General features: G+C 32.6%; 3 protein-coding genes across 3 annotated transcripts; 1 reads left to right on the top strand and 2 right to left on the bottom strand.

The window, feature by feature from the left end:
* Nucleotides 1-413: 413 nt before the first annotated feature.
* On the bottom strand, nt 414-10,847 carry LOC123680784. Its single transcript, XM_045618863.1, has 9 exons — nt 10,677-10,847; nt 10,381-10,564; nt 9,948-10,117; nt 9,037-9,218; nt 6,951-7,136; nt 3,833-3,933; nt 3,665-3,774; nt 674-951; nt 414-568 (listed from the first exon to the last, which is right to left on the bottom strand). Exons 1-9 carry the CDS (start codon nt 10,725-10,727, stop codon nt 466-468), a joined length of 1,365 nt encoding a protein of 454 aa, XP_045474819.1. The 5' UTR covers nt 10,728-10,847; the 3' UTR covers nt 414-465.
* Nucleotides 10,848-11,183: 336 nt separating this feature from the next.
* On the bottom strand, nt 11,184-23,372 carry LOC123680783 (nardilysin-like). The gene is made up of 18 exons (XM_045618862.1): nt 22,981-23,372; nt 22,717-22,927; nt 22,519-22,659; nt 21,866-22,034; nt 21,603-21,808; nt 21,374-21,541; nt 19,784-19,905; nt 19,164-19,284; nt 15,689-15,907; nt 15,502-15,631; nt 15,188-15,443; nt 14,984-15,134; nt 13,897-14,030; nt 13,492-13,726; nt 13,292-13,435; nt 12,790-13,236; nt 12,602-12,686; nt 11,184-11,541 (listed from the first exon to the last, which is right to left on the bottom strand). The coding sequence occupies exons 1-18, from the start codon at nt 23,160-23,162 to the stop codon at nt 11,387-11,389; spliced, it is 3,276 nt and encodes a 1,091-aa protein (XP_045474818.1). The 5' UTR covers nt 23,163-23,372; the 3' UTR covers nt 11,184-11,386.
* Nucleotides 23,373-24,822: 1,450 nt separating this feature from the next.
* LOC123680654 (protein mono-ADP-ribosyltransferase PARP12-like) lies at nt 24,823-25,953 on the top strand. Its single transcript, XM_045618656.1, has 2 exons — nt 24,823-24,838; nt 24,894-25,953. Exon 2 carries the CDS (start codon nt 25,087-25,089, stop codon nt 25,705-25,707), a length of 621 nt encoding a protein of 206 aa, XP_045474612.1. The 5' UTR covers nt 24,823-24,838; nt 24,894-25,086; the 3' UTR covers nt 25,708-25,953.
* The last annotated feature ends 129 nt before the right edge of the window (nt 25,954-26,082 follow it).

Below are 26,082 nucleotides of genomic sequence, written 5' to 3'. Positions count from 1 at the left end.
ATTAATCTATTAGCTTTCTATGCACTTCTTGCTTATCTGTGATGAATTGGGCAGTAACGGATCTAGCTCATTGGCCCTAAAAGTAAGGAAAACCATGGTGTACAACAAGGTAGTAAAACTCAAATTCTCATTAGAGATTTATTCAAGGGAATTACTTCATAGATTTCAACCTCACTCAATGAAAATTTCAGAATATTTGGCAGAAATTAAATTATCAATTATAATATCATTTGATAATTTTATTTTTTACTTAACAATGAGGCATAGAGCATTTTGTTTTATTACTTGTGTTAACGTTTGTAAAATTCTGTAATATTCTGTACATTTAACCAATGAATAGAGTAGACAATCTTCTACTGAAAATTTCACTAATCCATGTATGTGTTATATTAACTCAAAAAAAAAACAAATAATAATCAATATATATCTATATATATTCAAAATAAAAATTATATTAAATAAAAACTATTCTTTATATTCTTCCTGGAATAATTCCTTGTAGAATTTTCCCATATCTGGCATTTGTTCACATGGGCATCGGGCATCAGTAGTAGGTTGCTCACAGTATCTACAAAAATAGCAATAATATTTAACTGGCCATTGCATAAAACAACGTTCTCATTTAAAGAACATAATTACAAAATAATATATGAAGTATATGGTACAATCTTACCCTTCATTAATACATGAATCTTTCATTTCCTCAATATATCTTGGTACACTTTGTAATGTCCTAGATATTCTATCATGTAGTTTCTTTGCGATATTGACCTTTTTCTCTGGTACTTCATAAACTGTTGAGCAAGTCATTTGACCCATATGAGCTCTGCATTCTGGGTCAGTTTTCACAGGCCTGGGAATTTCTGGGCAAATTTCCCCATAGTTTTGACGGGCATGACGTATAAGCTGTCTGTACAGGGTTTGGTCCGGATTTACAGTTGAAAAGAAAACCTAAAAGAGCAAGACAAACAGTTAGCTTTCACATACCATTTATTTATTTTTTGTTCACAGGAATACATTTTCTGTTAGAATGACAATTCTTACCCTGTATAAAAGCTCTCATGAAAAGCTAAGAGGAAATTAAACTACGAGAAATATGATGCTGACAAAAAAAAGATGATTTTCTGAGGTAGGGGGGACTCCCCTATTCTTTCTGATTGGACTTTCACTGTTTGTGTGTTTAACTAGTAAAGTTAGGTAGAAGAGGTATAGAAAAGTTAGAGTAGCATTGGAGAACAGGTATCAATCTTGTAGGTGACTATATTGACGAAAAATGTGTTTGACTTATTAAATAAGTGTTATCATAGTATAAGGAAAGGATAGTAAGCCAACCGCCGTGTGACAGCAAGGAAATAGTCACCAGGGGTCGCTATTGTAGTTGGATTTGGAGAAGTAACTCGATAGATAGCGCTGAATCATGAGCTATAGATGGCGCAGAAATAATACGATAATTCATTCAGTGGCGTGGTTGAAAAGGGGTCGCATGACATTGCCAACAATTTTTATGTTATTATTGAGTTATCACAAATACACGCCACTGGCGTAAATGCTTATTACAGAGCAGAAAAAATATCAAAATATAGAAATCTTCTGACCACTCTATTTCAAATATTTTAGTTCTTCAAAATAACACCGATTTTTTCAGAGGGCTCCACTTTACGGACCAATTTTTGACAGTAAAATTCGAGTAAAACGTGAGTACAACTAGATGGCGCTCAACATCAACAAAATCTACAGTGACTTTATTACCACAGTGGCGACAACTCGTGTCTCATTTTCTATTGGTTGGCCGCCATGTTTCGTCGGCGTTGCGCAGATTGCAGATTTAGTTTGTTTATATTTATTTTTCAGCAGTTGAGTTGTCAAGTTTGTGGAAATTACCGGCTTCGATTTTCGATTATCCGAATTTTTCATATTTCAAAATGCCTGGTTATGCAGCTGTTGGATGTTCAAATTCTACAGAGAAGGGTTTCATTATGAAATGTCATTACCCAGAAATGGTTATACATATTATTAAACATAAAATATTTCAGGCACACATCGCTCCTGATGTGGGAGAAGGTGAGAGTTGATGGAAAAAGGAAGTTGAAACACAATGCTGTTCCTACAATATTTCCTTTCCTATACAATACTGAAGCAATATTTCACACAATTGAAAAGATTCAGGCCTCATTCTTTGTTCTTCTGCAATGAAACAACCTTCAATTTTTCCATTGAATTAGAATCTATTTTTGTTCAATATTGTATAAATGTTATTGAAAATCAAAATGTAGACCTAAAGAAGTTTTATATTGATAAAATGATTGCTGTTCGGTCAGAAATTGTAAACCATTGTCATTTGAAACATAAAAATATAACACGTTTTGTTGTGTACAGATTGCGAATAAGGTAAAAAAAAAAAAACTTCTTTCCAGAGTTATGGCCAGTAAGTCTATGGCTGGTCATTCCAGGTAAATTTATTAATAAAAAATTATAATTCCTACTTGTGTTGTTCTTGAGTTATTTCTTAGTAATAATTTAAGTTAGAAATTAAAGATAACCAATATTTTCTTCGATCTGTATCTTCGGAATAATAGATAGCATGATTACCAGTTCATTTGAGATGTTATACATTGGATCGAAGATCGAATTCAAAATAATATAATAATGTTATTGTTATTATTACTATATTGTAAAATAAGCCTGTTATGGATCTTAAGTTAGAAATTAAAGATAACCAATATTTTCTTCGATCTGTATCTTCGGAATAATAGATAGCATGATTACCAGTTCATTTGAGATGTTATACATTGGATCGAAGATCGAATTCAAAATAATATAATAATGTTATTGTTATTATTACTATATTGTAAAATAAGCCTGTTATGGATCACTCATGATCCCTTTGGGTTAATAAATAAATAAAAAAAATAAGACGTTTTGTTGTCTACAGATTAAGAATGAAGTCGAAAAACACGAGTTATGGCCAGTCAGCCCATGGCTGGTTATTCCAGGTGAATTTATTATTGGAAAATAATAATCTTTACTTGTGCATGTAGTTGTTGAGTTTTTTCTTGATAATAATTTCAGTTAGAAGTTGAAGATATCTAATATTTTTGATCTGTATCTTCGGAAAAATAGCACGATTCAGTTCATTTCAGACGTGATACATTGGATCGAAGATCGAATTCAAAATAATAAAGCGTTTTGTTGCCTACATATTAAGAAAAAGGTCGAAAAAGACTATAGAGAGTTATGACCATTAAGCCCATGGCTGATCAATCAAGGTGAATTTGTTATTGGAAAAAAAATAATCTTTACATTTGTATGTACCTAGTTCTTGAGTTTTTTCTTAATAATAATTTAAGTTAGAAGTTAAAGATAACCAATATTTTCGATCTGTATCTTTGGAAAAATAGATAGCACGATTCAGTTCATTTGCAATGTCGTACCTTGGATCGAATTCATGAAACATAATGTTACTTTCTAAAGAAATTGAGACCCATAATATGAAATATTATAGTTACCGATATACAATTCAAAAATACCGCCAAAAACGTCTTGACGAAACATGGCGGACTTTTGACAGTTTTATGGCCACTGTGGTAATATAGTCACTGTAACAAAATCGAAAAAAGCACTACACTGGCTTACTGTCCTTTCCTTATACTATGGTGTTATATACCTGCTTATCCTTATTCCCTCGAGTCATCTTATTGCTGAAAACTCCACTATATTTTTGACATACAGGGCATGCCGCTTCTGCGTGTCCAGTTCCACAACCACATAAACGATCTATAAAATAATAAATTGTTTATGATATACTTAAAACCCAATTTTAGTTATCTTATACTTCCTGGTTGACAAGGTCCTGTTGTAGCAGGTTGCCCTAGAGCCTTCCTCAGGCTTTCCTTCAATATTTTACGTATTTCCATTCCTTTGTCTGGTTGAGTGCTTTCAAAATATGAATATAATAAATTAGTAATTCTAGCAAACTCGTTTATTTATTACTTTTAAGGCGGCCACTCACGATGCGCCCATATTCGAGCGTTCGGATAATTTTACAGTCGGGCAGCTCGGGACACGACCGCACGACTATAAATCAGAGAATATGAACTTGACTGCCCGACTGGAATCTCTTGAACGCCTGCTACCAAACGCTCGAAAAAACGCTTCGTGAGTGGTGGGTATTAGTGCGATCATGATAATGTATGTTTCGAATAGGTGAACACTAATTACTTTTCAGATGATTTATTGAAAGGAAATGCACCAAATGAACATTCTACAGCTAAGTGATGACTTTGACTGACATCTTTGAAAAACACACCTGTTTTGAAAAATACTACAGGCTCTTTGAAATAAGTTGGGTAAGGAATGTCTTCTTGATTTATCCTCCAGAGGTCTGAATGAAAAATTATATTTATTTCTTTGATTTGTTTTAGTTTTAAAGAAAGAATCTACTTAGAGCCTTTGTGAATTGCATAATCTTCGATTTTTAATTCGTTTTCGAATTCTTGACAACCCTCTCAAAGGAATGATAGTACACCTATGAATTTTTGCAATCACAAGATTCCTCCTTACAAATACAATTTGCCATTTCCGAAAAACTAATACACTTAACTGTTCCATGCGGGCAACCTGTATACAAGGTGATTCACCAGGAAGTGTACCGGGTTTTCACTATAATTTGAACCCCCCTTTAACTTTGTTAATAAAAGAGGTACAAAAAAATGTTTTCTACAAAATTTTCACGAAATCGACTAGTGTTTTTCAAAATGATTTCACAAAACGAAATATATATATATATAGGGTGGGCAACATATTGATAGCAACTTCATTTTTTCAAATGGAACATCCTGTATATTTTTCTATATTTGACTAGCTCTTTTTCCCCTGATTTCGAATATATAACATATGTTTGGCCTATCTTTCTTCTTCTGAGTACCACAGAGTTTCAAATTTTAAGACCCACCTGGCAAGCTAAGTCATCAGTTTTCAAGTGGAAGGCTGCGATAATTCAAAATGCCCTTTTTTGAGTAATCTCGTTGGCAACGATATGACATACGTTTTTCACTAAAAATGGGAACTGAGCGATTTGGATGAAACTCCACATATTCATCTCTCCTTGTAGCTTTCTTATTTTTATTGTTCTCCACATAAAGCGAAAATATATCAAATTTTTCCGCTTCTGTGTAGTGCATATTCGATGAATAGTTTTATTCAATGACAAACGTATGTTATATATCGTTCCAACGAGATAACTCGAAAAAGTGCATACTGAATTATCGCAGCCTTCCAATTGAAAACAGATTACTTAGCTTGCCAGGTGGTTCTTGAAATTTGAAACTCTGTGGTACTCAGAATAAGAAAGATAGGCCAAATATATGTTATATATTCGAAATCAGGGGCAAAAAAGTTAATCCAATATAGAGAAATATACAGGCTGTTCCATTTGAAAAAATGAAATTGCTATCAATATGCTGTCCTCTGTATATATTTCGTTTTGAGAAATCATTTTGAAAAACACTAGTCAATTTCGTGCAACTTTTGTAGAAAACATTTTTTTGTACCTCTTCTAGTAACAAAGTTAAAGGGGGGATCAAATTATGGTGAAAAACCCGGTACATATTCCTACCACATATAAAGGCTATTCAGGTGGGCTTTGAATGACCACTTAACACTGCATACTCCCCTTCATAAGTTTTATACTGGATGATTTTAACCGAAAACTTCGATCCGTCATAACTTTTGAAAGGTTATCGCGAATCAATTGAAATTTTAAGGGAATATTGTCCATCTCAGTAGCCTCCATATTTGGTAGGAATATGTACAGCTCCTCGTGACTCACCCTGTATTAGAAGTGTTACAAGCAGAATAATTTATTCAACTAGAGTTTTTCGAATATCACTGAGTATGTTCGATTTCTTTCAATCCCCTGAAATTATTCAATAATTGTCACCAAGTGTAGAGACAATAATTTCACAGACAAAACTAAATTATTGAATTCTATTATGTGCGTATAAGTCAATTAGAAGAGAATTGTTGGTATCATGTTTATTTTGTTCGATGTTTTCTATCCAGAGTAGGAATCCTACTAATTTATTATTGAATATATTCTGACGGTTAGGCTGTAATCAAAGCACTAATTTCACATATCATCGATTCTAAGATGGTATTGGAGTGCCAAAGAAAACTAAACGAAATAGGCAAGAATAACATTGGCTTTTTAGTCTGGGTTCCTGGTCACTCGGGAATTAGAGGGAATGAAGAGGCCAACCTTTCTATATGGTATAGGCGGCACATGTACCTACAAGAAAGATTTTTTGGAGAAGGAAAAAACGAAAAGAGAAACACTATAGTGGAATCTTCTTGGGTTGGATCATTTCAAAATTATTCTCCAAAACTTTGACACTGCAAGATCTAAGAGGTATCTGGATCTTAGCAAGAGTATACTACACCTCCTCACTTGATTCCCCATGGGGCATTGTCACCTCAGAAAACACATTATGAGAATGGTTCTTTCAGAAAACGACGAGTGAAGATTCAGTGGGAAGAAGAAATAACTCCGGATCATCTGGCGACGCAATGCCTCAGTGTGATACATTGTTGAGAACAGAAATAATCTGACGACACCATTATAGAATCTCTATAATGGATAATGTCTACAAACCGAATTTCGTGAAGTTATCTCCAGAAACAAATGAGTTATACAGAAAAAAAAGAAAATGTCGGTTTTCAGTTTTTTCTAGATATCTCGGGAACCATTGGAGATATTTTGGATCTGTTAACACCAACGCACTATAATCTCTAAAAAACGCAACTTTTTTGTAATTCAGGCCAATGTGTATCTCTAACGGTTTTCAAAATCGCTGTAGTGCCCCTCTAAATAGTTCTAACCCTGTATATCAGACTTACTAAGTTTTGAATTCCCGATCTTCGGCTATATGGTTATACCAAGTGAATAATCATACCTTCTAGGCCCACCATATGGACCTCCATCTGGGCCGCCGTCTAGCTCCATCTGAGGAGTTGGCTTCATCGGCAGGTCTAGTACACGTTGACGTTGCAGAAAACCATCTTCCACTTTTCTATACCTCCAAGGCGGCCTTTCATATACTTTACATTTCATTATGCAGGTGGGTCTACATTTTCTATTCCTAAAACATCGATCAGTCTCATTTTAAACAGACTTAATAAAAAATGACGTGAAGTCAAAAGTTGTTGCGCGCTTGTTCGAATTAGTATTGCTTGCTTGAAAGGTTTTTCCTTTCGAAAAAAATATTGTCATCATTTTAGGTAGGTAACTCACATTTTCAATTAACTTCTTTTATCTTTCAATGATACGGATCTTCACGAAGTTCTGCACGAACGTTCGTTTGCTATTGAGCAATTGATTTCTAAAAGGCCTAACACATTTAGGGTATGGTCCGTATATCGGCGAGAATTTCAGAGAGGTTACTATAGCGGTTTTCAATATTATCATTGGTCTACAAAATTTTGCTTTGACAGAATTTTGGAGGTTATAAATGGTTGATCTCTTGTAATTTGTAAACAACAAAAAATTTGTTAATTGCTCTGAAGGGTATTTGTTTCATAATTTAATAAAGTACGGTTGCTCTAGTGACAGATAACTCACAGAAGTTTGAGAAAATAGTCACAGCTTTTTGAAGAATTTGATATATACGGACGGCCTACTTAAAAACCAAGGTGATTTACTGACCATACCCTTAGTTAGGGAAATGGCTTTCCTTGAATTTGGTTGCATTTTTGGTATGTTGTAGTTCTTAATGGGCTAATGAAAATGTCTATGGCCACAAAGCTCAAATACGGATAGTTTTCTAGATATGGAGTTTTGAAAATTGATTTTTTCCGTTTTTTGAGGTATTTCCTCATCAATCGGATAGCTCTCAGATGTTTGGCGTCCAGAAGCAGACTGAGAAATGGTGTTCCTCAGTTGCATTAAGCACCACCATCGATAATTTTTCATACACTGCTCCACATGTGAGGAGTGTATGTATCTTTGTATCTCATTTCATAGCCAGTATACTTTGGCTATAATTTCAAGATCTTTTTTATCATTATGGGTATTATTATGAATCTTATTATTACATTGTTTTAATTGATCTATTCATTAATTTCGCGTACAGGCTCTAAAGCCTCTGCGATTAATGTTTATGCTATAATAATAATTAAACTACATTATTATTATTATTTTGTCAACCTCGACAATCTCACAGGGTGCAGCAGAGCCGACTGATGAGTTTCAAAGAGCTATTTAAAAAAAATGGTAAAAGTAAGAGAAAAACGGTTTTATTCATTCGATGGTTCATTTTGATTTGGTCAACCAAAATGAGCAAAATCAATATTTTGCTCAATGAATGTGACCCGCTTATGTGAAAAGTTCCGGTACGCCTCTTTCGATTTTTTTTTATTATTCCACTGAATACGATTTTGAATCAAATAAATTTTCGTAATAAATGAAGGAATCTGAATGAATTTAGCATATACGTTTTTTCCCGAACCCATCTGATAATAGTCGATCCTAACTGATATTTCTCACAATTTCGCATTCCTCTATTGCCTATGATTGTAAAAAGCGAGTTATTTATTTCACAACATCTGGTCAATACCTAGAAGAGCAGCATTTCCAAATGTTCAAACAACCTTTCAACAGCTTACTGCGTTTTTATTGGCTCATGTGTAAGAATTAAATGAAGTCAAACGAATCTGAATTCTTGCATGTGGTAGAAAAGAAGGACTCTTCCTGAAAAGTGGGGGATTCTCAGAAGGGTTGGGGGCAGCTGAATAGGTAAACTTTGACAGTTGCGGAGAAACGCACGTGGTAGTGTTCCCTCTAAACCGAGATATTCGAACCCTGAAATTTTCAGACAGAATAGCACATTCTGAGAGTTATCGCGTATACGACGGCCGCTCAGAATTGATTGTGGCCTCAAATTAGTCATTATTTAATCAAACGCAATCATTTGAGACTATTTTCGATCAAACTTCGAAAATTACAAACAAGCGCGCATTAAGGGTTCAGTTACTTTCACTAACCTATGTGCTTTGTTAAAGGTTGAGTGGCACACTGATCTATGTCCCCTTGGACGCCCAGTACAGGACAGGATTGTTTTCGGATTCACTATGGTGCCTATATTTGGTTTTTGCTGAATGCAGGAACACAAGGTTTCTTCAATGGTAGTTTTGGTGCTCACTTCCAATTTAGGTGCTATAGCTCCCTGAAAGTTCAGTACGCGAAGATGAACTAGAATGTCTGCACTAACAAGAATATGATATTGAGATTTAAACTCCCAGTGCCATAGACATAACGAATAAAACAATTTATTTGTTCACACAATATCTTATTTCTTTTCTCTGATGAAAATGATGTCTAAATTACCTGAACCCACATTATTATAACTTACTATACTATAGTTTTAATCATGTGGGTTCAGGTAATTTAGACATAATTTTCATCAGAGAAAAGAAAAAAGATATTGTGTGAACAAATAAATTGTTTTTAGACATGATTATAACTATACTATAATTATAATCGTGTGACTTTAGGTAATTTACACATGAGTTGGTCAAGTGGCTCCACGGAATAGTATACAGTCCATGCAAATGCACTACCCAACAATTTATATTGTGTTGGAATTGCCTATATTCAAACTAAAAATAGTAGATAATTCGTAGAGTGAGAGAGAGGAATCGACTGCAACATAGGATTGAGATACATGACGTTTGTAACATATTGAACAAATCAATACTATTTTATCATTAGTTGAAATTCAAATTTCTGTATTATCTCCTTCATGGTCATGTGAATGGAGTATTTCTCTCTTTAATGTTGGAGTCAATGCTCTGCACTACATGATCATCCAAGGGTATATTTTCATTGCCTATATCAATTGAAATGACGTTAGACTCTGGAAATTAGTCAAATTAAATCAATTCGAAATACGTACAGGAAAAGCAGGTGTAGCTTCCATCAACAAATCTACTTCTGAACCACTAGGAACTCCACCACCTACATTCGGATACAGGAATTCAGTTAAAGGTATTTGAAAGTAGGCCAAAACATTGCCAGATTCACAGTTCTCCCATTGAATCAACTCAGCATACAGCCATTCTCGACCTGAAGGGATAATACTAAATTGTAGCAGATGTTTGCAATTACCGGTTTTTTGTTTTTGAAAAATAGGACATCTGCAGGTGAACAATCTAAATTGGAATTCAAAGATTACAAAATTTAGGAAACTGAGCAATATTGAAATGGAGATATACTAAAAAAAAGATATAACAAAAAAGCAATACATCAAAAGGAAATGTATCAATAGAAAATAAAAAAAAATATTTAAAATTTTTATGTTAAGAAAACAATATAATTATATAACTCACTCAGCTGTTTACTCAAATCTTCTAGATGATACTTTGTTGGAAGAGTTTTCGTAAAAATAAATTGTTCATGAAATAACATGGGAAATGAAGGTCGGAAGCTTGAAGTTTGGACACAGGAGTCTAACATATACACCTGAAGCGATACTTGACCATTGGAACATAGCCATACCCCAGGACAAGTAACCTAAATTGGATCATTAAAATTTTCAATAATTTTCTTACCAAATAAAAATGGGCATTAAAATTATGTGCAAAACACTGAAGACTTTTGACTTTGAAATATGTAATTCACTCACTGCTTGGACATCTAGTTCTACTTTTACTATGAAGGCTTTCCGACCTGCCATTATTACAAAATATCCTCCATAATTTTGTTGCAGTACTCAACCAAAAAATTTAAAATACATTTCACATTATAAATGAAAAAATTGAGTATTCATTGTCAATATGACATCATCCTAATTCCAAGTTAGTAATACTGTTGACATGGTAACCATATTGATTAGTAGGAAATCTATTTTTAACATTGAGATTTCTCAAAATGTTGGGAAAAGGGTCAATATTATGTGATTTGTTTGCTCAATATCCTAACTATACGATGGGGAGTTGACTTTTATGGCTTAAAGGAATGAAGTTTCAATGATTTTTATGAATCTTTATAACTTACACTCATTTACAAAAATTGATGTGTACATCTTAAAGGAAAATAGATAATTCATCATGATTGTACCCAAATGTACATACTTCATAAATCCATCCACAAGACTTCTATTTCAGCAGTTATAGGTTGTATAATAATAAACTTTAAATGCAGAAAAACTTTATTTTTTATTGTTCTAAAGTTACACATCTCAAATATTTAATGTAAATTTTGATTTCAAACTGAAAAGTTCCACGATAATATGCAAGAAATACCCTCTATTAATGACATTGTAAAACATAGTTTATAAAAGAATAAATAAACAAACCATAGGTAGATAGGTACTGAATATAAATTGCGAAATAATTACTTTAATTGATTAGGAGATACAGGATAAAATTTCAAATTTTTTCTAAACTCATTCATATCACAGATGAAATATTCTTCTGAATGTTTAATTTTATCTATAGATTTTAAGAAGGTGACAACAGGTTTTTCTTTTTTGACAGCAAGCGGAGAATCTAAAAAGAAAATAGTTACAAAATATTCTATTTCAATGATATTTTCATAAATAATACCACAATATTATATTGAAAAAAAAAAAATTATTTGAAACATTTTTCAATTGAAATTATATTATATTATATTGGTTATAATTTTTGAGAAACAGGCTAATTGAATTCACAAGAAAAGCTATTCTATCTACACTCTTGTCTGACATTTTTTCATTTAATGTATGATGCATGTTTCGACAACAAAATTGTCATTATCAGAAATTACAGGTTAGAATACTAACTAAACTAAAAGAACGTGCAAAATGGTTATATTTTACCTTTGAATTAAAAACAATGAATAGAAGGTTATTAATAAGGCTAGAGTTATTATTAACGGAATTATCTCACCTTACAATAGCTATTGCATTCGAAAACATTTTTCTATAAAATTTTAAGGACTCTGATATAGCATGCCCAGTTGTTAAAACTCGATTAGAGATAGTGGTAGATGTATTATATTATTATTACTTATATGACTCAAATGTTTCATGTTTCTATTGAAAATGTTATTAGTAGTCTGCCCTATGTATACTTTTTTGCAATCTAAACATTTAATTATGTATGTACCTATCTCAATTTTTCTGGAAGTTTGATACCTAAATATTATTTAATTTTAATTGCACTTCTAAAAGTTTTGTTTATATTGAATTTCTAAAAATATAGTTCCAAGAAAAACAGGAAAGCTCCTAAAAAATATTGAATGCATTGAATATTATCACTAATATTATGTTATTTAATAAATGTTTGTTTTTATGCTTGTATAATTTTTCGAAACTGACTGTTCTCTGTAGCCACATTTTTGTGAACTCTACGATTTTATTTGTTCAATGAAATACAGAAGAATCTCCTAATTAAAAAACCCAATGGACAAGAGTGTAGTTATTTCAGCTTTTCAAGTATAATACTGAGTTAGACAGATCTAAATTATTTCATAATTAACTTTAGTTCTGATAAAATAAATAAGTAGAGCAATAAAAATAATTTATGGTGTAAATGAAAATATATCTAGTGGTTTAATCAAACTCACCCTTTTCAGAATCAATATTTTTTTCACATACGTCATTTGTTTTCTGAGGACTGCTTTCCTCGCTATTTATATTGAATCCCACAACCTATAAAAATGAATTATAAATTTATAAAAATAATATATGTATTTATAATATATATTTATATATAAAAGTTGAAAATTTATGAATAAATAACTAGTTAATGTACCTGAACTGTAAGTTTCCTATGATTCTGTTGATTTCCTAGTAGATTTATATTCTCCCAAAACTTCCTTAGATCAGTAATTCTGATAGTTTCAATTATTGCAATCTCCTTTTTTAATCTATCGAACATATAATCGTCTCCTAAAATTTCTACCCAATTCCTAGAAACTTCCTCTTCTAGTACAACATCTGTACTTTGTTTCATTTTGATTAAATCTCTTTTAACTTGATTGAATTTTTTTTCTGACATTTTTTTCAGTGTTTTGTTCATAGCTTTTATGAAATTTTCAATGCGTTGATCAACATAACTTGTAGTATTTTTTGTTGCCTGAGCATTTACTGTTATTGAATAACCAAGAATGCCAAATGTATCCCTCAAGGTACAAAATACATGATAACCTAATTGTTCTTTAGTTCGTAAAATGTCAAAGAGTGGTTCTTCGATTATCATCTAGAATTAACGAATCAATTAATTAAGAATAAGTTATGAATAACAAAATTTTCACCATTATTAACTCTAAGATAACACTCTCCCTCAGATTAAATGGTCCAGACTGATAATAATTGGTAACAATGGAATTGGAATCATTTTGGTTGAAAGACTGTACTCTACAACATTTTTCTCCTTGGGGCAATTCCCAAATTTTGAACTGCAACAAATTTCACTATGAAATGAAAATATCTGTTTGAAAATTTCAATAAATACCTGAGGATATAATTTCTTTTCCAATGGTGCATAGCTTAGATCTGAAATAAACTTTTCAATTACCCTTAAAGCAGTATCTTTATCAACATTGCCTTGTACCAGAGCTTTTACATATAGCTTCTCGAGGAACTGAACACAAAACTTTTTCATTTCTTCAAAAGTGATTTGTGAAATTACAGAAAATTTCTCAGTGGGTGTGAAATATTTATCCATTAGTAGGCTCAGCCGCAAATCTCTGAAAATCCATTTCATATCAAATATAATATAAATAAACTTCAAAGTTCAAGTATTGTGGAAATTGAATTTCTATCCCAATTTTCTTTTAAAAAGAACTTCCATAGTCACTAAATCAATATTATAAATTTGATCTAAAATAATACTACATTTTAATTGATATTTACTTACTTTGTGAGAGTTGAAGGCTTAATGAGCTTATTGTAATAACTATTAGCTAATTTTTCTTTAACAGCTTCAAACATATCTGACGTCAATTGCGATTCCATCATCTTCAAGTGTTGACTAATAACTTCAACTAATATCTGTAATATAAAGTTAAATACTAAATTAAAAAAAAGAAATCATTTTATAATTTTTTTTTTATTAATTTATTGCAAATTTCCAATCTACTCAATTCGGTAATAAATAAATATTTTGTGTGATCTCGATTTGAGACAGTTACCATCCGGTTTCAGAAGACTGAGTTCTATCCACAAAGATCTACTGGCCATGTCCTTTTGAGTCTTCTTGTATGAGTGAGATTGAAAAGTTCGTTGACTAGTGCAATATGAAAAATTTCAAACCATTTTGTTTTGGTATATGCGAAAAAAAGATATTATTACAAGTGAAAAATCAAAAAGAAATTTTTATTTATTTATAGAAGAGCTTTGTACAATGCCTAATGAGCCCACTTCACTCAACAAGGCCCGGATCTAACCAGTAAAAACACATTTTTTCTTGAAAATTCGATTTTATTCGTCAACATAGTCACCTTCAAGAGTGATACATGTACTCCAACGCTCCTCTAACAATTCAATACTTTTTCTGCGGAAAGATTCGTCTTTGCTTTGGAAATAGGCTTCAATCTCGGCAATACTTCTTTATTAGAGCCAAACTTCTTTTCCTAGAGCATCTTTCAACCATTGTTCTCAAATGGAGCAGAGTCTGAATAACACTTTGCAAGCTATTACATTGCTTGCGCAGTATTTTTTTCTTGAAAAAACAGTCTTTTATGAATACACGAAAATCGTTTTTTCAAACAACAACAAACACAGCATGACTTAACCTTCAATAACTGGATTCAGACTTAATTTTGAGATTCACTAGTGGTGCCTGGGATTCATTGAAGGACGTACTGTATATTGATATTCTTGAAAATTCTTCAGAAAGTAAGGAGGAATCGAGTTGATAAAAAAGGGCTATTTGTTAAAGTAGTAACATATGGAGTGCTCTTAATTAGAGAAAAATATCATCAAAAATTGCGTTTCAAACTTACAGGCAATTTCTGATTGAATCCATAGACCTTGAACACAAGTCCTCGATCATTGGCACTGACGGAATACAAAAGTTCTGCAACCTGGGCTGGATAAATATCTTCTGCAATTTGTATTATGAATAAATTCATGAACATTTCCATTTTACATATGCTGAAAAAAAAATTTTTTTGAATTGTTCCCTCCTTTTTTGCAGAAAATATTACCTAAGAGCTGATTCTACTGCCAGAGGACTTATTAGGTAAAAGTGATAATGTGCAACTGGTAATTTGAATTTTTGGTCCTTCCTATACCATAACTCCACCTGGGGAGTTTCTAGAATTTTTTCTGGATATTCTGGAATATCTGGTTCGTCCGGTAAAAGTTCAAAATCCGTTGTTAAAAATTGATTTGGCAGTGGTAAATTCATATCAGGATCAGGCTTTGCATTTTGCCATCTATCTATCCATTCAGGTGGAATTTCTAAAGAAATAATAATAATAATATGAACAATTTCACACAGATTTATTGGAATACAAACCTTCATCAGTATATAATGTACCAAACCATTTTTCTTTCTTATTGAAATCAATTTCTTCCTTGTGATTTTTACTCATGACGATAATATTCATTTTATCTGGTGTGAGGTGTTCCATGACAGATTGTATTCCCTGCATTAAAAATAGTTTCACCGATCTCAGGAATAAAGATTAACAATATTCATTTACCTCTGGATCATATTCGAAATATAAGTCTGAACCAGTAATGTAATCCTCAGATTTATAAAAGTGCATAGCTTCTGATATTTGCTCAACATAATCCATGGGGCTCTCTTCCATAGAGAATTTGAAGGAGATTTCCTCAATGGTTTGGAGTTCTTTGAATAAACGTTCTTGCGGCCCTACTTGTTTCAACATGTTTAGGTAGGAAAATACAGCTGTTATGACCTAAACAAAGTTTTCTCAGTAAATTACTTCGATTTTTGTTTTATCTGCTCTACACCAAGACATAGAAATTACTATACGGTGTAATGAATAAAAATCGATCATTTTTGCATGAAAAACAAGGTTTTAATTAGTTAAATAGTCAAATATGCGCCGTTTTGTTCATCATTATGTATTTATCATAGAAACCCTTCTCCCTATTGGCGAAAAATTGAGTCAGTCGATTTTTACAAGCCTTTGTCGAAGCGAATTTTTCACCAGCAAAATTGTTCGTCATGGACAGGAACAGATGGTAATCACTTGGCGCCAGGGATGTACAATAAATAAGGTGGATGCATAAGAACCTCCCAACCAAGCTCCCGAAGATTCTGGCGACTAACTATCGATATGTGTGGCCTGGCGTTGTCCTACTGGAACACAATTCCTCTCCTATTGGTCAAATCTGGCCGCTTCTGGGCGATTGCTTCCTTCAGACGGTCCAAGTTAACAGTTGTGCCGTAGGGGAACAGCTCATAGTAGATAATTCCCACCAAACCCACAGCAAAACCTTCCTGGGCGTCAATCCTAACTTGACCACCGTTTCTACCGGCTCACCGCGTTTCGACCACAACCGTTTTCGCTTGACGTTGTCGTTAGTAATCTTTTCATCACCAGTCATCAATCGCTTCAAAGATGGGTCGATTTTGTTACGATTCAGGAGTGATTTGCAGATGGAAATTAGGTCCAAGAGGTTCTTTTGCGTTAATTCGTGTAGTACCCATACATCGAGCTTCTTCTTGAGACCAGCCTCATGCAAATGGTTCCCAACCGTTTTTTGTGCAATCTTTAGCTCTTGGACAATCGAAACAGTTCTTACATGACGATCGGACCCGACAATGTCCATGATTTTATCGACATTTTCCACAATTGGCCTTCCAGTACGTGGTGCATCTTTGACATCGAAATTATCGTAACGGAATCGAAGAAACCAAAATTGCGCGTGTTTAGCTGTTACATTATGAGGGCCATAAACACCATTTACATTATCAGCCGCCTGTCTTGCATTTTTGCCTTTATCGAAGAAAGACTAAAATATAGCGTGTGTTCTCTTTGCTAGTGTCCAACTTTGACGTGTGCTCAAACTAAACTGAGTCAACTAATCACAAAACTGTCAGAAAAGTTTTTGTAATATGAAATATCATTCCGAGATTCAGATAACTGAAGCCATCTATTAGAAAAATAATAGATTTCTTTTTACTACACCTAATACATCACCAAGGAACACCAAAAAAATACTATGACAATGGGTGTAGCACATTTTTTTAAAATTATTTATGTTACCTCATCCTTTACTCGAAAAAAGTCAGCACTTCACATTTCTTTTTTTTTTTGCTTTATTTACACCATTATCTACTGAGAAGTTATAATTTACACTATATAGGTTGGTCTATATTACCCAAGACTTTTATGGAGAACAGAATGTACAATTTTTTCAAAAATTCGTTTTTATTTTTGAGCGTCATTATCAGTACCGTATCTAGGGCGTGGCAAAGGTGGCATTTGCCACGGGCGCAAGGCCCACAGGAGCGCCCAAAAAAATATTGGAGCTCCAGGCGAAAGATCACAATTCGGTTTACACGTTATACCTATATACGCCTCGCAACAATCTGGAAACATTTAAAATATTGCTAGCCTTCCAAAGAATTTGCCCAAAATGATCTCAAGATCAACAAAACTTTAATTTAAGGGAAGAAATAATATAAATATGGCTATGTTCAAGCGTGCCGTAATCTAGTCATAAATATATATGTTGAGCGTCGGTATGTTCAAAGGTACCGCATTCAGATCATAAATATTAGGGTCGAGCTTCGACATGTGTTATTACCCCTATTTTACGAGTTTTTTGCGCTTTATCAAACTTGTCGGTATTCCTTCGACAAACGGTACCATCTATTTTTGAAGTGCGGCGGCTTCTTTTTTTTCATACAATTTGTATGAAATATTGTATATTTTTTAGATCTTCAGGATCTCTTTATAGTCTTTATATGTACTTATATGAATATCAATGGTTTCAATAAAAATGAGTAAATATACAGGGTGTTTATGATTAGGTGCGAAAAAATCAGGGGGAGATTCAAATAATAGGGTGGGTCTTTCAAATAAACTTTTTTTGAGCTCTCTCCCGCTTAGTGGAAAGAGTAGTTTTTAATTTGTGAAAAGTTGATAAATGTTTTTTTGTTACATTCATTTTATATTTGTAACAGTTCTCAAAAAAATATCGTTTTGACATCATTTTTCTCTTGAAAACCAAAAAATTCACAAAAATAAAGTTGAGCTGACATTTCATGCGAGCGAGAAGGCATTCGAATAAAATTGTTGGTGGTGTTTCTCTATGATTCCAAGGGGTAGAAAAAGCCACCCTTCAAACTTGTTTCGCGATAACTTTTTCTTTATTCATATTTTACAATGAGTAAATTAATTTTGGATAGACTAATCTATTCTTAACAAATGAGGTCTCTTGTCATTTTTTGCTTTTATTCACAGTTTTCGAAAAAAAAAACATCAACAAATAATACATCTGAGTTGTGGAGGTTGGAATTATTTTCGACCTCAAATTTATCCAATAGGCGGATGTCAAAACGATGATTTTATCGAGAAATGGTACAAATATAAAATGAATGAAACAAAAAAAAACAAAAATTATAAACTTTTCACAAATTGAAATCTACTTTTCGGGAGCCATCTTTAGGGGGCTACAGCTAAGGAGATGGAGGCGCAAAAAAAAAGTTCACATGAAAAACCCACCCTATTTTTTGACAAGTAATTTCTCCCTGAATTTTTTCGCAACTATATCATATACACCCTGTATAATATTGGTTATTATTTTAAAACTTCAACGAAAGCATATGACTCAATTATGAATAAAAAAATATTATAAGAAAATATAATGGGTGAAAAAAAAATCATCGAAATTGGGGGGCGCTGTCTAACATATTGCCACAGGCGCAATTGTACCTAGATACCGCTCTGGTCATTATGTAAGCTGGTTCAAGTTTGTTTTGACATAGTAGTACTTAATAGCCATTTACCTAGCAGTTCTTGAAGTTATATATAGAAGATGCAAAGTTTTATCAACTATGCTCAAAAAAATTGCTACCCATTTCAGTGTTGTAATATCTATATCTCAGTGTATTATAAATTGACCAAAAAAAAGATTATCTTTGGAAAATTCAGGAAATTTCAATGGATAAAAAGGTAAGAGAATTGTAGAAATTCTTACATCGGCTATGTTATTGAGTCCTTCAGCAGTCAAGACCAGAGAAATAGAAAACAAAGAGTACATGGAATTGTGTTCTATGCCTGTTTCTCCATTGCCTGTATATATTGCTAGAGCCCACACCCTAGATGATGGAAAATGTGATTAATATCTTCATTGAGAATCATAGTTATGTTATATATCGTGGATGAGAAGAATAAAGATAAACATGTAGATTAGGGCAATGACCCTGGATCGATGAATTACTACCTATGAGCATGAAATATGTCCTTTCGGGTTTAGTTGTGCAGAAGTCGGCGAAAATAATATCCTTCATAATAATCTTCTTATGGTTTATTTCGTTGTTACTCATGATTTGGAAGGCATCCACAATCTGAGTAAAACTAAATAATAATTGTCTTGGATATTCTAGCTCAAATATAAATAACTAGAAATTATCATATTATATTTTTGTATGTATTAATAGATAATATTATTATATTAATTACCTGATTAAAAGATTAATTTTCCAATCTGACAACTCAGCTCACATTTTGATACCAAATTTCATATGATTTTAATGGACCTCATGGTCATTGCACTAATCTACAAGTTTACCATAATAACAATAAATAAGTACTAACTTTTTCTTCAAAAATGAAAGTAGGCTGCCCTTTCCTTCGTCACCAATCAACCATGAAACATACTGATGCGGTTTTGTTCTGTATTTGTCCAGCAATGATGGAAGGCACCATGTTAAATCTAACTGATATAAAAATGGTCAAACATAATGTAAACAATAATCAAACTACTCAATAACATTTTTCTTTAAAACAAGCAAATGAAACAAGACAATACCTAGCCAAGGTAGGATCCATTCAATAACAGGCCAATTGAAAAGTCCCCGATTTACCATAGTAAAACATATTTTTTTGGCAAAATTCGATCTTATTATTCAACATAGTTGCCTTCAAGGGCGATACAGCGATCTTCCAACTTGTTGTTACCATTTTTGTATTGCGATTTGTCTTTTGCTTCAAAATACGCTTCAGTTTAGGCGATTACTTCTTCATTAACGCTAAATTTCTTTCCAGCAAGCATTTTTTTGAGGTCTAAGAACAGGAAAAAGTCGCTGGGGGCCAGATCTGGCGAATACGGTGGATGCGGAAGCAATTTGAAGCTCAATTTATTCAATTTTACCATTGTTTTCATTGATTTGTGACTCGGCGCATTGTCTTGATGAAACAGCACCTTCTTTTCATCAAATGGGACCGTTTTTTAACGATTGCATCCTTTAAACGATCTAATGATGCTATATAATAATCGCTGTTGATGGTCTGGCCCTTTTGGAGGTAATCAATGAATATTATTCCTTGCGCATCCCAGAATACTGATGCCATAACCTTGCCAGTTGACTGTTATGTTTTCCTCGCTTTGGTTTATTGCACTTGAACAGCTTCAAACACTGCTCAGAATCATTAACACGTTGTTGCTTTCGATCGATTGTGAGCTCGCGCGGTACCCATTAGGCACACAGCTTTTTCATGTACAAATATATGTGAATGATATGATGTACACGTTCAGATGATATCTTCACAATATCTACTGTCTAGATCAACTTCACTTTACAGTCATTTGATTTTTTTCGTCTGTAACATCCTCTTTTGGGCATCCACTCTTCGCTGTCTTCAGTGCTCATTTCACCACGTTAAAACTTAGCATACCAATCAATGATGGTTGATTTTCCTGGTGCAAACCCTGGAAACTCTTCAAGCAAGATTTTGCTTCCACTGAATCCTTCAAAAAGCAATATTTTATCAGCACACAAAATACTTTTTTTTTCCATCTTTTTTCAAATAACAAAAGTAGCTACACCCACAAACTAATGGTCAAACTGCTGTCAAATTTTGACACGTATGGTTTGAAGGTTGGTACTAACTAAAAATCATATGGATTTAATACTAGCACCGCCATCTGTGCTTCAGACCGGGACTTTTCAATTGGCCTAATAATATTCAGACAGTATATTAATTTATTCATGACCAGTTTGAAAATTTTGAAAGTAATTTGTCTGCATTGTGACAAAATATTTGCATCTCATTCATTTCAAATACTTCTCAACAATAATGATTATTTTTGAAACCACCCCCAAAATTCTCCATTGAATTTCAACTACAAATGAACCAATAATGAAGGCATGCTGATAAATACAGACCATCCATATAAATACAGACCTGACAAATATCCTTCTGGGGCTTAATATAATAAAGCCTTGGAAATTGTGCTGTATCATACACTTTATTCTTATATAAGTCAAAATTATCTGGTGGCAATTTATTACTTGGTACTTCAGAAAAGCTTTCCAGGACAAAATTCTGAAGATCATCCATGGGTAAACGAGCCTAAAATTTGATATTCAATCACCTATGCCCTAACAAATTTCGGCATGACTTTTTCCTTTACCTGAATTGCAACAGTCATACGATGTGCTGAATAATGTCTCTGTCTAAATTTATGGGCATCATGATGTAATTTATCATCAGAAATATTATCCCGTAAGGTTACAAGATTACCCCAGGCAAAAGAATTGACAGGAGTATCAGCATTAGCCAGACTACATAGGAGCTGTTCTTTCCTGAAACTGTCTTTAGGTAGAGCCATTTGAAATTCTACAATAAAAATATTTAAAATTGACCTCACTTAATTCCTTTGAAAATTTACTTCACCTGATTCTATAGCTTCTCTTTCCCTCGTCATTGCAGACTTTAGCATTAGAGGTTCAATAAAAAACTGTGCAAATTTGTCTAATGCTTTATAAAGATGTTTTTCCAAGCATTCAAAATAGAAAACAGTCGTCTCACAATCTGTAGATGCATTATCAGATCCTCCCCTTTTCTAAAAGCAATATTTAAATTGAAATTTCAAACAATGTATATATATGAAATGTATATGTACACTTAGGTGCAAAAAATAAACAGCTGAACCTAAAATGTTCATAACTTCCATATGTATATGTTATAATTGTATATTTTTGTGCAATAAGTAAATAAATAAAAATATATATTTAGTAAAAGATTATTTACATAAAGGAATGAGTTGAGCTTAAAAACTACCAATATCATTGAATCAGTTTCTCTGGGAGTGGATCCTTGAAAAGTACTGGATCTGCCCGAAATTCAACAGATTGTAAAGGCATGTAATCGTATACTTACTAAGAAATCACAATTATTGAATAGTTTTCATATATTTTTATATGGTAAATGTTTAATGCATTATTTGAATTAATTCCATAAAGTAAACCAATTATATAAATTCTTATCGAAAGCATTTGATATATTTGAATGTTGCTAAATGACTATATCTGAATATTTAACATTACCTTTATGAAAGAATCAAAATCATTTTCAGCTGGATACTTAGAACTACCCATGAATACCATATGTTCTAAAAAGTGAGCCAATCCAGGGACATCTTTAGGATCACTAAAGCTCCCAACTCCAACGCACAGAGCTGCTGCAGCCTGTTAATCAATCAAAACTAAGTAACAGGACAATTAAGTAATTTTACCAATTTTTACCATTTTATTTTCAATCTCAGATACTTTCTTCATTGGAGCATCATCATTTTCACTCTCACTGTTTTGATTTTCTACATCAGAACTCTCAGACGATTCTTCAGAAGATTCTTCAAAGTCAGAATCTTCTTCGCTGGAACTATCATCAGAATGATCTAAAGGAGCAGTATCTGCTATTAGACAAGCTACTAATCCATTTTCTAATCTTATAACCCTAGAACGAACCACGAAATTAATCAAAGGAATTGTTTTTCTGAGACAAGAAACCTGTATTCTTTCCTGTCGCTGCAACTTTTTACAGGTGGTGGGAGTACTTCGAATGAGCCCTTCGGACAAATTTTTTCAGGCATTTGATTTGATATAATACCATTCATGATTTTTTTAGTAAGCGTCTTGCTCTTAATTTTCTTCAATATAATGTGCCGAATATATTTTGTCACATTCAACATCAATTTATAACCTCATCTCCAAACGAATTTATCCAAATGAAGAATACTATGTTGTGGAAAACTCTTGAGACTGAAGATTCATAAGATATAGTTTAACAGCAGATAAAATCTTAAGGAGAAGGTGATAGAAAAGGTATATAAAAGATTTATATGAATATTAAATATTGAGGACAGGAAAAAATGAAATTTGTGACGTAAGCATAGATATATTATTTATTTGATATAGCCACAGACCATTAATATTAGTTAATTTTTTTGATATTCTTATTCATATTTCTATGGTTCTGAGCACAGAACATATATGAATTGAATTTTCAAATTTCTAGGGTTTTTTTTATAGTCCGGGAGCCAGTAACAGATATACATGACCAAGTTCCTCTCAAACGATAACACAGATTACGGATAACATCCGTAATCTGTGCATAAATCCACCATTAGATTTAGTTCTTAGTACTTAGTCCTTAGTTCTTAGGTACGGTGCATAAATCCACCATTAGGCACTAGTCCTAAGAACTAAGACTAAACCTAAGAACTAAAAATTGAACGCTAACAAATCAATGAGGGCGTTTATGCACGTTTCCTAAGAACTAACATTAGCAGGCCAACTGTTAACTAAGAACTAAGGGCTCAGGTAAAATATAGAAGTGTGCGTGCGCCGCATAGAATTTCAATATTAACGAGTACCAGTTTCTATTATTTTATGTTCTTTATTCGTGTTTATCGATGAAAAGTATTAGGTGTATTCGAAAAAATTAAATTTAATTTTTTTACAATAAATATCAATGTCAAACATCAAAGTATAGAACAAATAGAAAGTAGTTCGATCACGTGCGCATGCCTTAACTAAGAACTAACAAGAGAGTGCATAAACGCCACTGAATTCTCAGGTTTAGTTCTTACGTAGTATAAGGAATTCCTTATGGTGGATTTATGCACCAGTCCTAAGAACTAAGACTAAACCTAATAACTAAGAATTGAACGGTAACAAATCAATGAGGGCATTTATGCACTTTACCTAAGAACTAACACTAGCACCATAGTATAAGGAATTCCTTATACTACTTAAAAATATTCTATGTTCAAATCATATCTGATTGATAGGTTCCAGGCCACTAAATGGGGAAATAATATTAGTTCTTAGTTAAGGCATGCGCACGTGATCGAACTACTTTCTATTCTATACTTTGATTTTGAAAACAATTAGAATCAACACAAGAATTTGGGAAAGCAGTGATCGAAAATGAAAATCTTGAAATAAAATGAAAAAAAATTTTTTTTCAAAAATCTGGAAGTGTCGAATATTATCATATTCCGAATTTTCAGTTTTCAAATAGCCCCCATTCTCCAGAAACGTGTAATTGGCAATCGAACTTGAAACACCCTCTTTATCAGTGTTTTGTGCTAAATTTTATGTTTATCGAGTCAACAAATTAGGTATCGTATCAATAGAATACCTTATCTAGATAAAAACGATAATATTTAGTTATTACGTGCACCAATAAATTCAAGCCAAAAAAAATTGAGATATTACAATCCAAATGTCATAAATTTCAAAGCATATTCGACTTCTCCAATACATACGATTGTCTGAACGCAGCCAGTGAGACCACAGAATGCAAATTATTAAATCTGTGTTCTTGTAGAATATGCGTACAACAAATTTATCTCTGATTGGTGTAAGTATTTATAATAGAAATGTAAAAATAAACAGGGGAAATACCCATTTTTCAGATGCAATAGATACCCAGTGAGAGTGAATATTGATTATAATCAGTTGGTGTTATGTGACGAAAACTAACTGGTGCCTCTATTGTCTTCAAATAGTGAATTAGAATATTACTAAACATTGCTGGCTATAGGAAGCTGCTTCAGAAAATACGAAACATTAAAATCTGCATAGTGCAAATATCCACTGTTAGTAATAATGTTTTCGACTCGGAATGACTATTTTGATCAAGAATACTACCCAGAAGCGATACCTATCGAAATACTAACTGAAACTGAGCATACATTATCACCTACTGTTGAATGGTTAGGATTTATTAACGAAGGTAAACCATACAAATTGGTGGAAGAGAATTTGGGGGGTACTAAAGCGGTGAAGATAATTCACCCATACTTAGAAAGAGCTTTCAAACTGAAACAAACTAAAACTGGTCTTGGTACGAGGAGTATGTTCCATGGAACAGTATTACGTAATATTGACTCAATACTTCTGAACAATTTCAATTGGAGATTAGCTGGACGAAGTAGAGGTGTCAAGCATGGAAAAGGTGTATGCTTTTCTCCTAGCAGCGATTTTGCTAGAAAATTTTGTAGAGGCTATGGCGAAACAATCATATACACAAGAATTCTGTATGGATGTTCTGTTGTAGGATTTTTAGGAGATATTCTACCTCGATCAAATGCTGATACTACACAATCACCTAATGGAAATGTATATGTGAAATTTGAAGATAATGATTTTCTACCATTATACATCATGAATGCATATTCAAGTATGGAGGATTATTGTTCAAGATTCTCTTCTCTCAAAATTAGTTAAATACAATTAATAAACAAAAATTGTTTAATATTTCACTTGGAATTCATTATATATGTATGTATTTTTTTGAACCATTTTTTTTTCTATATTTTTTTTATTGTACTTATACTCTCATATAAATCCTTATATTAGTGAGTTGAAGTTTATATGTTATATTATTATATTGTATTATTTACTTTTGTCATATGTTTAAATAGGAATCATTTATATTTTGTAATTAATCATAATAAACTGAAAGAAATCCTATATGTATAACAAAGTATTCAGGTCGCCCATCCAAGAACTATTAACCCACTTTTTGGTCTGTAATTTTTTATTATAAATTTCTTTGTGTTGGAATTCATGAAGATTGAATATAGTAACAACTATTTTAGG

Source organism: Harmonia axyridis, chromosome 5 (assembly GCF_914767665.1).
Source record: "Harmonia axyridis chromosome 5, icHarAxyr1.1, whole genome shotgun sequence".
In the NCBI taxonomy this organism is placed as follows: Eukaryota; Metazoa; Arthropoda; class Insecta; order Coleoptera; family Coccinellidae; genus Harmonia; species Harmonia axyridis.
The sequence above is the reverse complement of the archived record's forward strand: the minus strand, read 5'-3'. Positions and strand labels throughout refer to the sequence as shown.